At 38.3% G+C, this 16,157-nt stretch overlaps 1 protein-coding gene across 10 annotated transcripts in view; it reads left to right on the forward strand.

The window, feature by feature from the left end:
• The window catches only part of PTPN4 (protein tyrosine phosphatase non-receptor type 4), a 197,038-nt gene that overhangs the window by 104,547 nt on the left and 76,334 nt on the right, over positions 1-16,157 (forward strand). For all 10 annotated transcript variants that reach the window (XM_055572900.1, XM_055572901.1, XM_055572902.1 and 7 more), the window contains one exon: positions 3,785-3,873. In XM_055572900.1, the coding sequence (XP_055428875.1) occupies positions 3,785-3,873 (89 nt within the window). The remainder of the gene's footprint in view (positions 1-3,784; positions 3,874-16,157) is intronic.

Genomic DNA, 16,157 nt, shown 5'->3' on the forward strand with positions numbered 1-16,157 from the left:
GGACTTTAAAGAGTCTTCTCCAACACCACAGTTGAAAAGCATCAATTCTTTGGCACTCAGCTTTCTTTCTAGTCCAACTCTCACATCCATACACGACTACTGAAAAAACCATAGCTTTGACTAGACGGACCTTTGTTGGCGAAGTAATGTCTGCTTTTTAATATGCAGTCTGAGTTGGTCATAACTTTCCTTCCAAGGAACAAGCTTCTTTTAATTTCATGGCTGCAATCACCATCTGCAGTGATTTTGGAGCCCAAGAAAATAGTCACTCGCTGTTTCTACTCTTTCCCCATCCATTTGCCGTGAAGTGATGGGACCAGATGCCATGATCTTAGTTTTCTGAATGTTGAGTTTTAAGCCAACTTTATCACTCTCCTCTTTCACTTTCATCAAGAGGCATTTAGTTCTTCTTTGCTCTCTGTCACAAGGGTGGTGTCATCTGCATATCTGAGGTTACTGATATTTCTCCTGGCAAACGATTCCAGCTTGTGCTTCATCCAGTCCAGTGTTTCTCATGATGTGCTCTACATATAAGTTAAATAAACAGGGTGCCAAAATACAGCCTTAACATATTCTCTTTCCTATATGGAACCAGTCTATTCATGTCCAGTTCTAACTGTTGCTTCTTGATCTGCATACAGATTTCTCAGGAGGCAGGTCAGGTGGTCTGGTATTCTCATCTCTTGAAGAATTTTCCACAGTTTGTTGTGATCCATACAGTAAAGGCTTTATCCTAGTCAATAAAGCAGAAATAGATGTTTTTCTGGAACTCTCTTGTTTTTTCAATGATCCAGTGGATGTTGGCAATTTGATCTCTGATTCTTCTGCCTTTTCTAAAACCAGTTTGAACATCAAATACTGTTGATGCCTGGCTTGGAGAATTTTGAGCATTACTTTGCTAGAGTGTGAAATGAGTGCAGTTGTGCAGTAGTTTGAGCATTCTTTGGCATTGCCTTTCTTTGGGATTGGAATGAAAACGGACCTTTTCCCGTCCTGTGACCACTGCTGAGTTTTCGAAATTTGCTCCATATTGAGTGCAGCACTTTCACAGCGTCATCTTTCAGGATTTGAAATAGCTCAACTGGAATTCCATCACCTCCACTAGCTTTGTCCGTAGTGATGCTTTCTAAGGCCCACTTGACTTCACATTCCAGGATGTCTGGCTCTAGGTGAGAGATCACACCATTGTGATTATCTGGGTCATGAAGATCCTTTTTGTATAGTTCTTCTGTGTATTCTTGCCACCTCTTCTTAATATCTGTTTCTGTCAGGTCCCTACCATTTCTGTCCTTATTCTTGCCCATCTTTGCATGAAATGTTCCCTTGGTATCTCTAATTTTCTTGAAGAGATCTCTAGTCTTTCCCATTCTATTGTTTTCCTCTACTTCTTTGCATTGATCACTGAGGAAGGTTTTCTTATCTCTCCTTGCTCCTCTTTGGAATTCTGCATTCAAATGGGCATATTTTTCCTTTTTTCCTTTGCTTTTCACTTCTTTTCTTTTCACAGCTATTTGTAAGGCCTCCTCAGACAGCCATTTTGCTTTTTTGTGTTTCTTTTTCTTGGGGATGGTTTTGATCCCTGTCTCCTTTACAATGTCATTAACCTCCATCCATAGTTCATCAGGCACTCTATGAGATCTAGTCCCTTAAATTTATTTCTCGTTTCCACTGTATAATCATAAGTGAAAGTCAAGTCACTCAGTTGTGTCCAACTCTGCGACACCATGGACTGTAGCCCTCCAGGCTCCTCAGTCCATGGAATTTTCCAGGCAAGAGTATTGGAGTGGGTTGCCATTTCTTTCTCCTGAGGATCATCCTAACCCAGGGAACAAACCCGGGTCTTCTGCATTGCAGGCAGACCCTTTACTTTCTGAGCCACCAGGGAAGCAGTGCAGGAGGTATAATCATAAGGGATTTGATTTAGGTCATATGGTTTAGTGGTTTTCCCTACTTTCTTCAATTAAAGTCTGAATTTGGCAATAAGGAGTTCATGATCTGAGCCACAGTCAGCTCCTGGTCTTGTTTTTGCTTACTGTATAGAGCTTCTCCATCTTTGGCTGCAAAGAATATAATCAATCTGATTTTGTGACAATTTTGTAAATACTACCCAGGTCATCCTTAAACTTCTGCCAGCCATTCCAGAAACCTTCTTTACACCCTGTCCCAGCTCCTGCCCACCTTATGTATTTTTTTGTGGTTTTATCATCCAGTGTGTCTTTCTAGATACTATAATTTATTTTGCTTTATATTTTGAACTGAATAACTTTAAATGTCTTTTAATGCCTTCTTCCTTTACTGTATAGAATTTTTTTGTTAAAGAACTGGGCCATTTTGCCTTTAGTTTCCCACAGCCTGGACTTTGCTGATCACATATTCATGGTATAATTCAGTACATTCTGTAGGTCTAATGAAGTTTTCACAGAGAAGTTGGACTTGATGTAGACTTTGGTTAGGTTTGATATGATCCATCAGAGAGACATTAAGAAGAGATGCTGCTAAGTCACTTCAGTCGTGTCCGACTCTGTGTGACCCCATAGACGGCAGCCCACCAGGCTCCCCCGTCCCTGGGATTCTCCAGGCAAGAACACTGGAGTGGGTTGCCATTTCCTTCTCCAATGCATGAAAAGTGAAAAGTGACAGTGAAGTCACTCAGTCGTGTCCAACTCTTCACGACCCCATGGACTGCAGCCTACCAGGCTCCTCCATCCATGGGATTTTCCAGGCAAGAGTGCTGGAGTGGGGTGCCTGAGAACAGTATTAATAGAACATATAATTATGGATATACAAAACACATGGAAGTGACCTGATGGGAAACAAGTTTTTACTCTAGTAATTAGAAATTATTGAAACTACATTTTAGACATTTTTTCCTACAGAGACAGTTATAAACTCTTGGTTATATTTTCATCAGTTAGTTCTGTCTTCTGATCACATGAATGCTAGGGATAAAAGCATTATTGCTATATTAGTTTGCCTGTAGTACGTCTCAAATTAAGCACTCTTGCATGCATGCACAGTTTTGTCTGAATCTTCGTGACCCCATAGACTATAGCCTGCCAGTTTCCTCTGTCCATGGAATTTCCCAGGGAAGAATACCGGAGTGGGTCTCAAGTTAAGCAAAACTATTTCAAGACTTTTTAGCAAGTGAGGAAACTTTTAATTCTACTTACTTTGTTAATAGTTGCAAGTCAGTTGTTCAAGTTGAATCAGCATGAAAACTCACTCATGAAAGCACAATTCAAATTTTCTTCCACACTCTCCAATAGTGTTCCCCACTCTGTTTTCCTGTGATGTTTTTATTGTATTATGTTAGTTAAAGAATTTCTCCTTATATTGGAAATACTGTTTTATTACAAATTGCCTTTCACTATGCTCTGAACTACAGGTTTTATTCACCTTTGCAATCCTAACACCATATTTACACAGTGATTGGATTGTAATAGTTTTAGAAATGGAAAGATGGATACTAACTTAACATTCTACAAGATGTGGTCTTGGATTTTCTATCCCAAAGAGTCCAGTTATAAACTATGGAAAAGCCTAAGATTATTTTTGCTTTACATTAATGAATTTTGATAATGTAACATTTAAATTTGATTTGAAGTATGTCTTATTTTTATGATGTAATAGTTACCATATGGGTTTATATATATTGTGCAGTTAACTGCTGCCTTTGATATAATGTCACATTGTGTAAAAGAACTAATCATATTTAAAAATTATATCTTTATCAGTTAAAACTCATTATCTTAGATTTCCCATTTTTTTTGTTTGTTTTTTGAAGGATCAAAGTAACAATGAAATTATGATTGGAGTGATGTCAGGAGGAATTCTGATTTATAAGAACAGAGTACGAATGAATACCTTTCCATGGTAAGAACTTCCGTCAGTACTTTTCACTTTTACTATTGTATTACCAAATTTAGTTCATATTTTTGTTGAACTATTTAATGTTATCATACAACTTTATCCCACTTACTTGGAATCTACTAGAAGATACAAAAATAGTTGAATTATTTTTTTCAAAAATTTCTTAGCTTAAAGAAAATACTACTTTGCAAGTTTTTCCTCTTAGACAATCTCTCAATTTGTACTGTAGTACAATAGTTAATATCATCATGTATACTCTGTGTCTTGCACCTTGCCAATTGCTTTGGATACAGTTCTTGTTTTTTAGTTGCTAAGTCGTGTCTGACTCTTTGTGATCCCATGAACTGCATCATGCCGGGCTTCCCTATCCTTCACTATCTCCCTGAGTTTGTTCAAACTCATGTCCATTGAGTCAGTGATTCTATCCAACCGTCTCATCCTCTACCACCCCCTTCTCCTTTTGCCTTCAGTCTTTTGCAGCATCAGGGTCTTTTCCAGTGAGTTGGCTCTTCACATCAGGTGGCCAAAGTATTGGAGCGTTGTACAAAGTATTGAATACAGTACCTCATTTAAATGCATTTGATGGGTGCTAGTTTATTAGTTGGAACACTGGCATGGTTTAGATTGGTGCTGGGAAAGGAAGGTGACTCCATGTGGTTTGAAACTCATGTTTCTTTTGTCTCATTGCTCTACTGCCCTTAGTATGTTGTCCTTGTCCTAACTGTCCAGTGACTTACCAACCATCACTTTAGTATCCCAGAGTGAGGTAGAAAGAGAAGTAGCATCTACCACTACCCTTTAAGGGGATAGCCTGAAAATTGTAAACACGACATTGATTTTTGTGCATATGCCATATAAATATCTTAGGTTTTTGAAAAGTAAACACAATGATTTTCACTAAGGGAAGAAAGGAAGAAAGTTAGTCGCTCATTTGTGTCCAACTGTTTGCAAGCCAATGGACTGTAGCCCACCAGGCCCCTCTGTCCGTGGATTCTCCGGGCAAGGATATTGGAGTGGGTTGCCATTTCCTTCTCCAGTGGATCTTCTCCACCCAGGGGTCTAACTTGGGTCTCCTACATTTCAGGAAGATTTTTTACTTCTGTGCTACCAGGGAAGCCCTAAGGCCAAGCCCAAGCCCTTTCTAAGGAAGAAATAAATACAAAAGAAATATATTGGATCAATCTGTTTATTTATATATCTCTGAAATGAGATGGCCAGGCTTTTCAATATCTGTGATTATTATTAATAGATTTTTGTAATTAGTCACTTACATAACACTTAATAGAACTATGATAACTGACAGAAGCTATTATTTTAGAAAATCACCACAATTATGTTGAGAAAAGAAACATAAATTTCCCTGGTAGGTCACTATCTAGGAAAAAATTAAATATAAAATAAAAAGTTGATGCAGTGAACCTCTTCAAAATTAAATATTTTTATTCTCCAGAGGACACTGTAAACAAAATGAAAAGGTAAAACTCAGTCTTTTGTAAAGTATATATTTGATAAAGGACTTATCCAAAAAATGTAAAAGACTCTTAGGTCCTTTAACTTTTTAACTTAATTTAAAAGAATTGGCAAAATTTGTGAATAGATACTTCCACCAAAGGAGTTATATAAATGGCAGATAAATACAAAAAAATGCTCAGTCATCAGTGAAATGCAAATTAAAACCACAGTGAACTATTTCCATTCACCCACTGGAATAGCTCCAATTAAAAAGAACAACAGTGGGACTTCCCTGGTGGTCCAGTGGCTAGAACTCCATGTTCCCAGTGCAGGGGACTTGAGTTCTATACCTGCTCAGCAAACTAGATCCCACGTGCCCAAGTAAGAGTTCGCATGCTGCAACTGAGACCTGGTGCAGCCAAATAAATAAATATTTAAAAATTAAAAAAATGATAGTACCACGTGATGGCATGGAAGCAGAGCATCTAGAAACCTCATATATTGCTGGTGGGAATGCCAAGTAATAGACCAACTTGGGAAAACTGGCATTTCTTAAAGATTAAATTTAGATTAACCGTATAATCTGGCAATTCTGTTCCTAGATATTTGCCCAAGAGAAATGAAAACGTAAGTTTGTATAAAGATGTGCACACTGTGTTTATAGCTATATTATTCATAATAGCACAAAACAGAATTTCAGATGTCTTTCAGTTGGTGACTGCACAAGCAAATTACATCTATGCAATGAAATACTGTTTAGCAGTGAAAGAAACGAACTGTTTGACACACTAAACAATATGGGTGACCCTACCTTCAAAACATGATGTCAAGTGTGAAAAGCCTGACACAAAAGATGACGTACTCTGTTTCTATTTATATGAAATTCTGGAAAACACGTATTATGGAGACAACAGACCACTTGGTTGCCAGGGATTAAAAATGGGAGGAAATTGACTGTAAAGGGGTGCTAAGGGGACATTTTCAGGTGATGCAAATTGCTATATGGTGATTTTGGTGGATGGACGTTATATAACTCAATACATTTGTCAAAACTCATTGAATTGTTCATTTAAAATTGGGATATTTCATTTTATATATAGATTATACCTCTCTAAAGTTCATTAAAGAAAGCCAAAGATCATTTAATGTTTCATGTCATATCTTTAAATTCTTCTGTGTAATTCAACTTGTGTTATGGTTAGAGGAAAGTACAAAACAGCTTGAGACATGGTCCTTGCCTAAAAGTGAGCACATAAAAATTAATTACAAAACATAAGAAGATTGGTGAATTAAGTGTTTCAGAAAAAACAGTTATGATTGTTTATTTTCATAATGGTAAATGTGTATCTTTAATTTTAATGCTTTTCTGATTTACTGAAGAGAATTAAACATTTTTTATTAACTTTACATATTATATAAATGTCAAAATCAGAAATTCTTTTCAGATGATATGGGTTAAAATGATAATCTAAATTTTTCTGTATTTTCAAAATTCTTTATGCATATATATATATATATTTATTATTATAAAATAAAGATTCTGGAAGAGTTTTTGACAAATTACTTTGGAAGTACCAATGATATAATTTTACCAGGGAGAATTTTAGTGTCTTCATGATATTTAAGGTGGTTTTTTGTTTTGTTTTGTTTTGTTTCAGTTGGAGGATAATTGCTTTACAGTATTGTGTTGGCCTTTGCCGTATTTGAGGTGGTTTTTAAAGGATGAATAGAAATTTCCTCAATGAAGAGGGAGTATGGAAGAGGAATGTGTGTCTGGAAGGTTCAGTCAGAATTTGGGGTAAAGGTACCAAACATTTGCAAAGGCCTCATAGTAAGAATCTGGAGAAGGAAATGGCAACCCACTCCAGTACTCTTGCTTGGAGAATCCCATGGAGGGAGGAGCCTGGTGGGCTACAGTCCATGAGGTCGCAAAGAGGTGGACACGACTGAGCGACTTCACTTAATTTCTTTCATAGTAAGAAAGGATGTGGCAAGTTCAAATGATGGGATATGTGGTTTGATTTTTATTTCTTTATGTTTGGCTGTGCTGGGTCTTGGTTGCTTTGAGGACTTTTCTCTAGTTGCAGAGAGCTGGGGCTACTCTTCAGTTTCAGTGCATGGGCTTCTCATTGTGGTGGCTTTTCTTGTTGAGGAGCCCAGGCTCTAAGGCACATGGGCTTCAATAGTTGTGACATGTGGGCTCAGTAGTTGCAGCTCACAGGTTTTAGAGCACAGGTTCAATAGTTTTGGTGCTTGGGCCCAGTTGCTCTGTGGCTTGTGGGATCTTCCTGGATCAGGGATCAAACCCACATCTCCTGCAGGTGGATTTTTTACCACTGAGTCACCAAGGAAGCCCCTGATTTTTTTTTTTTTTTAAAGTTATCTTCACTGAGGACAGAAGCAAGGGAGTAAGATTTTAACATGATATTGCTTAGAAGAGAAATTGGATTCAGATTTTGAAGGATCTTATATATTCCATCTGCTGTTGTTCAGTTGCTCAGTCATGTCCGACTGCATGACCTCAGCACACCAGGTCTCCCTGTCCTTCACCATCTCCCGGAATTTGCTCAAGTTCATGTCCATTGCATCAGTGATGCCATCCAGCTGTCTCATCCTCTGATGCCCCCTTCTCCTTCTGCCCTTAATCTTTTCCAGCATCAGGGTCTTTTCCAGTGAGTCAGCTCTTCACATCAGGTGACCAAAATATTGGCGCTTCAGCATCAGTCCTTTCAATGAGTATGCAGGGTTGATTTACTTTAAGATTGACTGGTTTGATTTTCTCACTGTCCAAGGGCCTCACAAGAGTCTTCTCTAGCACCACGGTTCCAAGGCATCAATTCTTTGTCATTCTGCCTTCTTTACGGTCTGGCACTCACAGCCGTATATGACCATTGGAAAGACCATAGCCTTGACTGTACAGACCTTTGTTGGTAAAACGATGTCTTTGTTTTTCAACACACAGTCTAGGTTTGTCACAGCTTTCCTGCCAAGAAGCAATCATCTTCTGATTTCATGGGTGCAGTAACCATCTGCAGTGATTTTAGAGCCCAGAAGAGGAAATCTATCACTGTTTACACCTTTTCCCCTTCTATTTTCCATGAAGTGATGGGACTGGATGCTGTGATCTTTCTTTAATATTTAGTTTTAAGTCAGCTTTTTCACTCTCCTCCTTCACCCTCATCAAGAGGTTCTTTAGTTTCTCTTTGCTTTCTGCCATTGGGGGGGGTATCATCTGCATATCTGAGGTTGTTGATGTTTTTCTCCTGCTAATCTTGATTCCATCTTGTAACTCATTTATTCTGGCATTTCTCATGATGTGCTCAGTGTATAAGTTAAATAAACAGGGTGACAACAAACAGCCTTGTTGTACTCCTTTCTCAATTCTGAACCAGTCAGTTGTTCCATACAGGGTTCTCACTGTATGTATACAGGGTTCTTGACCCACATATAGGTTTCTCAGGAGACAGATAAGATAGTCAGGTATTCCCATCTCTTGAAGAGTTTTCCGCAGTTTGTTATGATCCACACAGTCAAAGGCTTTAGTGTAGTCAATGAAACAGAGATAGATGTTTTTTTGTGACCCCCACAAAAGACTGAGCCAGACTTGCCAGTCAGTGTCCAGAAGTCTCCAGTGGAGGTGTGGGTCAACAGTGGCCTGTCATGGGGTCAGGGTCACTGACTGCAACAGTCCTGGGAGCTGCGGTGGGCTGGCCTAAGTCCTTTCAAAGGAGGTTAAGGCAAGGAAGAAAATCACTCATGGATTTTAATGCATTTTATCTGTACCTGATAACCCTGCAACTTGGATGTCCTTAGCATTGTTTTGTGGATAAGGAATAAGAAATGCCAGAGAAGCTAACTGGGCCAAGGTTAATAAGTGATAAATATGAAGTGGAACCTTAAACTTGGGTCTTTCAGATTCTGAAACAAGCTTCTCACTTAACCTCTTCTTTCAAAAGTAGAGCTATGTGTAGAATAAAGTTACATTCTATGTGATAAATATACTTCCTCATTTCTTTCTATATATGATTAGCCCTAAATTATCCAGTTCAAGTTCATGCTTTAAAATGTTGAGTACTGGATTGGGAATTACTTGGATTCTGTAAATTAGACTTAATTAAAATTACTGCTCATCAAAAAACATCATTAGTAAAATGAAAAGGGAAGGGGACAGTCCTAGTTCCCAGTCTAGCAGGTAAAGATTTTGCAACTTGTTACTCCTATTCTCAGAAGAAAAAAAAAAAAAAACTGAAAAAACTCAAAATCAACAACTCTTTTTAGATCTTCTAAAGAATTGAAAACACAGGACATAACTGCATTTCTGAAAACTGAAGAAACAGATGAATACAAGAAATGACAGCTTACCAGGTCTAGAAACCACTGCTACAGCAGTACCGCAGGAGTACATAAAGGGTGGTTGACAAATTGCTGGAGACAGAGCAGAGACTAGCTTGTCAGATAAACACTCCCTCAGGCCCTGCTTACTTAGGAAGGGCCCTTTGCTACCAGTGATCTCAGGGCCAAGATTGACAGAAAATCCACTTGTGATCGAAGGGCAGGGTATAGGGGTTGAGCAGGAAAGTAGTTTGAAATATGCTCAGAGCCTTCTTTTCTCAGTAGCAAAGATCTGTCCTTAAGGAAGTCTATTTATACTTAATCAAAATGGGTGTTACCAGGGCCTAACCAAGGTGGAGGAAGGGAAGCCCTCTCTCTACTTTTTGTTTCAGCTCGGGAGGGGTGAGTTGCAGAGCACTGAAGGGTGCAGCCAAGAGGCCCAGACCACTAACCCACTGAGACCAGATCACAGGATAAGAGACTGGCATCTGCCCAACCCCAGACTTAACTGCCACATCACCAGGGCTCCTGTATAATAATGAAGGTTCAAAATTTAACTATAAAGCTCAGACCAATTAAGAAGGACTCTCTTGGGAAAGCCAAAGGCAACAGAGGAGACAAAATCAAGGACAGTAGAAGAGATAGCCTCAAATGCTTACCACAGAAACTGTTCTTCAGAATAGCAACAATTTGAATTGAATTAGTTTCTAAAGGAATTCAGGACATAGGGCACTGTTGAAAATAATAGACCAATGTGTTGGCAGTTAGAGAAGTTCACAGCTGGGTGTGGTTTTTGAAAGGATGGGGTGACTGATACTACCGTCATTTCAGTATTACTTTGGGCACACCCAGGGCTGTGCCTTCCTGAAGAGCAATAGCAGAAACATAAACTGAAGATTGGGGTGTAGAGTTCATGCAAGTAAACTGCCAAATAATAATAAGCTGGGAAGATGGGATTTTCCAGGCAGGAGTACTGGAGTGTGTTGCCATTTCCTTTTCCAGGGAACTTCCTGACCCAGGGATCAAACCCATGTCTCCTACATTGCATGCGGTTTCTTTAGCACTGAATCTCAGGTTCGGTGGGAAGCTCAGGTGTGTCATGTAGCTAATGCATTACAGTAAGCAAATAACAAGGCTCAAGATCCACTGGAAATCAAAGCTTCCACCATCTTGGATCTAGTTGGTTCCAACCGGTTTTTGTCATGTCCTGTGGCTGTGTCATTCTTTTAAAGGTTGTGCCCTGCCCCCTTCCCTCTTGTTTCAGTACTGTGCCTAGCAATAGCAAAATACATATTCCTTTCAAGGATACATAGCTTATTTATTAGAAGAAGAAATATATTAGCCATAAAACAAGCTTCAATAGTTTTTTTTTTATTGAGTTATAATTAGTGTAACATTAGTTTCAGGTATACAGCATAGTAGTTTAGTATTTTATATACATTATGAAACAATCACTACAATAAGTCCAGTTTTCATCCGTCACTATATAAAATTATTACGTGTTTTTGACTGTATTCCCTCCGTGTGTATTACACTCCCATGACTTATTTTACACCTGGAAGTTTGTGCTCTTAATTCCTTTCACATATTTGTCTTTATCTGCACCAAAGCCTCCCCTCGGCAACCATTCATTTGCTGTTTATATCTGTGAGTCACTTTTTTGTTTTTTAGATTCTACATATAAATAAAATCATAAGGTATTTGTTTTCTCTTTCTAGTTATTTCATTTTCATAATACCCTCCTGGTCCATCCATGTTGCCACAATGACAAGATTTCTTTTCAATGACTGAGTAATGATGCTTTTAAACTGTGGTGTTGGAGAAGACTCTTGAGAGTCCCTTGGACTGCAAGGAGATCCAACCAGTCCATCTTAAAGGAAATCAGTCCTGAATATTCATTGGAAGGACTGATGTTGAAGCTGAAACTCCAGTACTTTGGCCACCTGATGCGAAGAACTGACTCATTTTAAAAGACCCTGATGCTGAGAAAGATTGAAGTTGGGACAAGGAGGTGACCGGATGAGATGGTTGAATGGCATCACTGACTCGATGGACATGAGTTTGGGTAGACTCTATGAGTTGGCGATGGACAGGGAGGCCTGGTGTGCTGAGGTTCATGGGGTCGCAAAGAGTCAGACACGACTAACTGACTAAACTGAGTTGAACTGAACATCCATACACATCTACACACATACATCACATCTTCTTTATCCACTCATATGGACACTTAGATTGTTTCTGTATCTTGGCTGTTATAAATAGTTCTGCAATGAACATTGTTGTTCAGTTGCCAAGTTGTGTCTGACTCTTTGCAACCCCATGAACTGCAGCACTCCAGGCTTCCCTGTCCCTCACCATCTCCTGGAGTTTGCCCAAGTTCATGTCTGTTGAATCAGTGATGCCATCTAACCATCTCATCCTCTGTCTCCCCCTTCTCCTCCTGCCCTCAATCTTTCCTAGCAGCAGTCTTCTGATGAGTTGGCTGTTCACATCAGGTAGCCAAAATATTGGAGCTTCAGCTTCAGCATCAGTCCTTCCAATGAGTATTCAGGGTTGATTTCCTTTAAGATTGACTGGCTTGATCTCCTTGCTGTCCAATGGACTCTTAAGTCTTCTTCAGCTCCACAGTTTGAAAGCATTGGTTCTTCAGTGCTCTGCCTTCTTTATGGTCCAGCTCTCACATCTGTACATGACTACTGGAAAGACCATAGCCTTGATTATACGTACCTTTGTCATCAAAGTGGTATCTTTGCTTTTTAATACACTGTCCAGGTTTGTCATAGCTTTTCTTCTAAGAAGCAATTGTCTTTTAATTTCATGGCTGCAGTCATCATCCACAGTGATTTTGGAGCCCAGGAAGAAAAATCCACCTTTTCCCCTTCTACTTGCCATGAAGTGGTGGGACCAGATGCCATGAACTTAATTTTTTTGAATGTTGAGTCTTAAACCAGCTTTTTCACTCTTCTCTTTCACCCTCATCAAGGATTTCTTTAGTTCCTCTTCTCTTTATGCCATGAAAGTGGTTATCATTTGCATATCTGAGGTTGTTGATATTTCTCCTAGCAATCTTTATTCCAGCTTGTAACTCATCCAGCCCAGCATTTCTCATGATGTGCTCTGCGTATAAGTAAATAAATGGAGTGACAATAAACAGCCTTGTCGTACTCCTTTCCCAATTTTGAATCAGTCAGTTGTTTCATATAAGGTTCTAAATGTTGCTTCTTGCAGTGAACAGAAGGATACATAAATCTTTTTGATTCAGTGTTTTTATTTACTTTGGATAAATACCCAGAAGTGGAACTGCTGAATCATACAGTAGTTCTGTTTTTAGTTTTTTTGGGGCCCCCCCATACTGTTTTCCATGATAATGGCACATATTACATTCCCACCAACTGTGCACAGAGATTCTCTTTTCTTCACATCCTTATCAACATTTGTTATTTCTTGTCATTTTGATAATAGCCATTCTGACAGGTCTGAGATGGTATCTCATTGTGGTTTGCATTTCTCTGATTGTTAGTGATATTGAGCATCTTTTAATGTCACTGTGGGTCATGTGTATATCTTTGTAAAAATGCCTCTTCAGGTCTTCTGCCTAATTTTTTTAATCAAAATTTTTTTGTATTGCGTTGTATGTTGTTTGTATTCCTAGATATCAACCCCTTACTGGGTATATCATATGCAAATATCTTCTCTCATTTGGTGGGCTATCTTTTCTTTTTGTTGGTTTCCTTCACTGTGCAAAATCTTTTAATTTGATGCAGTCCCATTGTTTATTTTTGCTTCCCTTACCTGAGGAGACATATCCAAAAAATATTACTAAGACTGATGTCAAAAGGGGTTACTATTTGTGTTTTCTTCTTGGAGTTTTATGTTTTCAGGTATTAACATTTTTGTCTTTAATCCATTTTGAATTTATTTTTGTATATGGTGTGACAAAGTTGTCCAGTTTCATTTTCCTGCACGTAGCATCCAGTTTTCCCAACACCATTTATTGAAGAGACTATCTTTTCTCCATTGTACATTCTTTCCTTGTTGTCATAAATTAATTGGCCATGTGATCATGGGTTTATTTCTGGGACCTCTATTCTGTTTCACTGATATTTATATCTATTTCTGTGCCAATGCCAGACTGTTTCGGTTACTGTAGCTTTGTAATATATAGTCTGATGTCAGGGAGCCTGATACCTCTGGCTTTATTATTTCTGAAGATTGCTTTGGATATTTGGGTCTTTTGTGGTACCATACAAGTTAGATGATTATTTGCTCTAGTTCTGTGAAAAATATCTTTTATACTCCTCCCCTGTCATATTATACGTTTTTAATGTTATATTTTGCATCTTTTAATTTGTATATATCCCTTAACTAGTTGGTGTAGTTTTAGTGTTTTCCACAAGTGGCTGTACTAGTTGACATTCCCATCAACAATGCGTGAGAGTTCTCTTTTCTCCCCATTCCCACCCGACATTTATTGTCTTTCTGATGCTAGCCATTCTGACAGATGTGAAGTGGTATCTCTTTGTGGTTTTGATTTGTACTTCTCTGATGATTAGTAGTATTGACCATATTTTCATATGCATGTTGGCCATCTCCATTTCCTCTTTGGAAGCACATCTGTTCAGTTCTACTTTTTACTTGGGTTGTTTGATTTTTGTTTTGTTTTCATGTTGAATTGTATGAGCTGTTTATATATGTTGGATGTTAACCCCTTATTGGTCATATCATTTGCAAATATTTTCTCTCATTCAGTAGATTTTCTTTTTGTTGTTGGTTTCCTTTGCTATGCAGAAGCTTTTAAGTTTAGTTAGGTCTCATTTGGAGAAGGCAATGGCACCCCACTCCAGTACTCTTGCCTGGAAAATCCCATGGACTGAGGAGCCTGGTAGGCTTCAGTCCATGGGGTCGCTAAGAGTCAGGCACAACTGAAACAACTTAGCAGCAGCAGCAGGTCTCATTTGTTTGTTTTTATTTCATTTGTTTTAGGATATGGTTCCCAAAAAATGTTGCCATGATTTATGTCAAAGACTATTTGCTTATGTTTTCTTCTAGGAGTTTTATGGTATCCAGTCTTATATTTAAGTCTTTAATCCATTTTGAGTTTAGTTTTTTTTATGGTGTTAGAGAATTTTCTAACCTCATTTTTTAACATATAGCTGTCCAGTTTTCCCAGCACCACTTATTGAAGAGACTGTCTTCATTGTATATTCTTTGTTCCTTTGTCATAGATTCATGACCATAGGTGCATGCATGAGTTTATTTCTGGACTTTGCATCTTCTTCCATTGATTGCTGTGTCTGTTTTTGTGCCAGTACCATACTGTTTTGATATCTGTAGCTTTGTAGTATAGTTTGAAGTCAGGGAGCATGATTCCTTCTGCTGTTTTTCTTTTTCAAGATTGTTTGGCTGTTTAGAGTCTTTTGTATTTCTATACAAAATTTGAAATTATTTGTTCTAGTTCTGTGAAAAATGCATTGGTATTTTGATAGAGATTACCTTGAATATGTAGATTTCTTTGGGTAATATGGTCATTTTAACAATAATAATTCTTCCAATCTAAAAATATGATGTATCTTTCCATATGTTTGCATCATTTTCAGTGTCTTTCATCAGTGTGTTTCAGTTTTCCAAGTACATGTCTTTCATTTTCTTAGGTAGGTTTATTCCCAGGTATTTTATTCTCTTTACTGTGATAGTAAATGGGATTGTTTTAATTTCTCTTTCTGTTAGTTTGTTGTTAGTGTATAGAAGTGGAGCTGGTTTCTGAATATTAATTTTATATTTTGGTACCCTTTTTCATGATTTTCATTTCTGTGCTTACATTGCCTATCTTTTCTTGCTCTCTACTTTATCCACTGGTGCTCTTAGCATGTTAAGTAAGTTGTTTTAAACTCTCAGAATGATAATTCCAGCACTTCTTTCACATCTGGTCCTGTTACATACTGTGTCTTTATATTGTTTGTTTTGCATTTTGGTATCCCTCGTCATTTTTTCTTGATGGGCTGATCTGATATCCTGGTAAAAGATTGTTGTTCAGTCACTAAGTTGTGTCTGATTCTTTGTGACCCTGTGAACTGCAGCATTCCAGGCTTCCCTATCTTTCACTATGTCCTGGAGTTTGTTTTAACTCATGTCCCTTGAGTCGATGATGCCATCTAACCATCTCATCCTCTGTCACCACCTTCTCCTCCTGCCCTCAGTTTTTCCCAGCATCAAAGGTCTTTTCCAGTGAGTTGGGTCTTCACATAGCATAGCCAAAGTGTTGGAGCTTCAGCATCAGTCCTTTCAATGAATATTCAGGGTTGATTAGTAACCTTGGTAAAAGGAACTGGTAAAAGGAACTGCTGTAAATAGGCTGTTAGTAATGTAGCCATGAAATCAAAAGACGCTTACTCCTTGGAAGGAAAGTTATGACCAACCTAGATAGCATATTCAAAAGCAGAGACATTACTTTGCCAACAAAGGTCCGTCTAGTCAAGGCTATGGTTTTTCCAGTGGTCATGTAT

The sequence above is a fragment of the Bubalus kerabau genome, chromosome 3, assembly GCF_029407905.1.
Source record: "Bubalus kerabau isolate K-KA32 ecotype Philippines breed swamp buffalo chromosome 3, PCC_UOA_SB_1v2, whole genome shotgun sequence".
Lineage (NCBI taxonomy): Eukaryota > Metazoa > Chordata > Mammalia > Artiodactyla > Bovidae > Bubalus > Bubalus kerabau.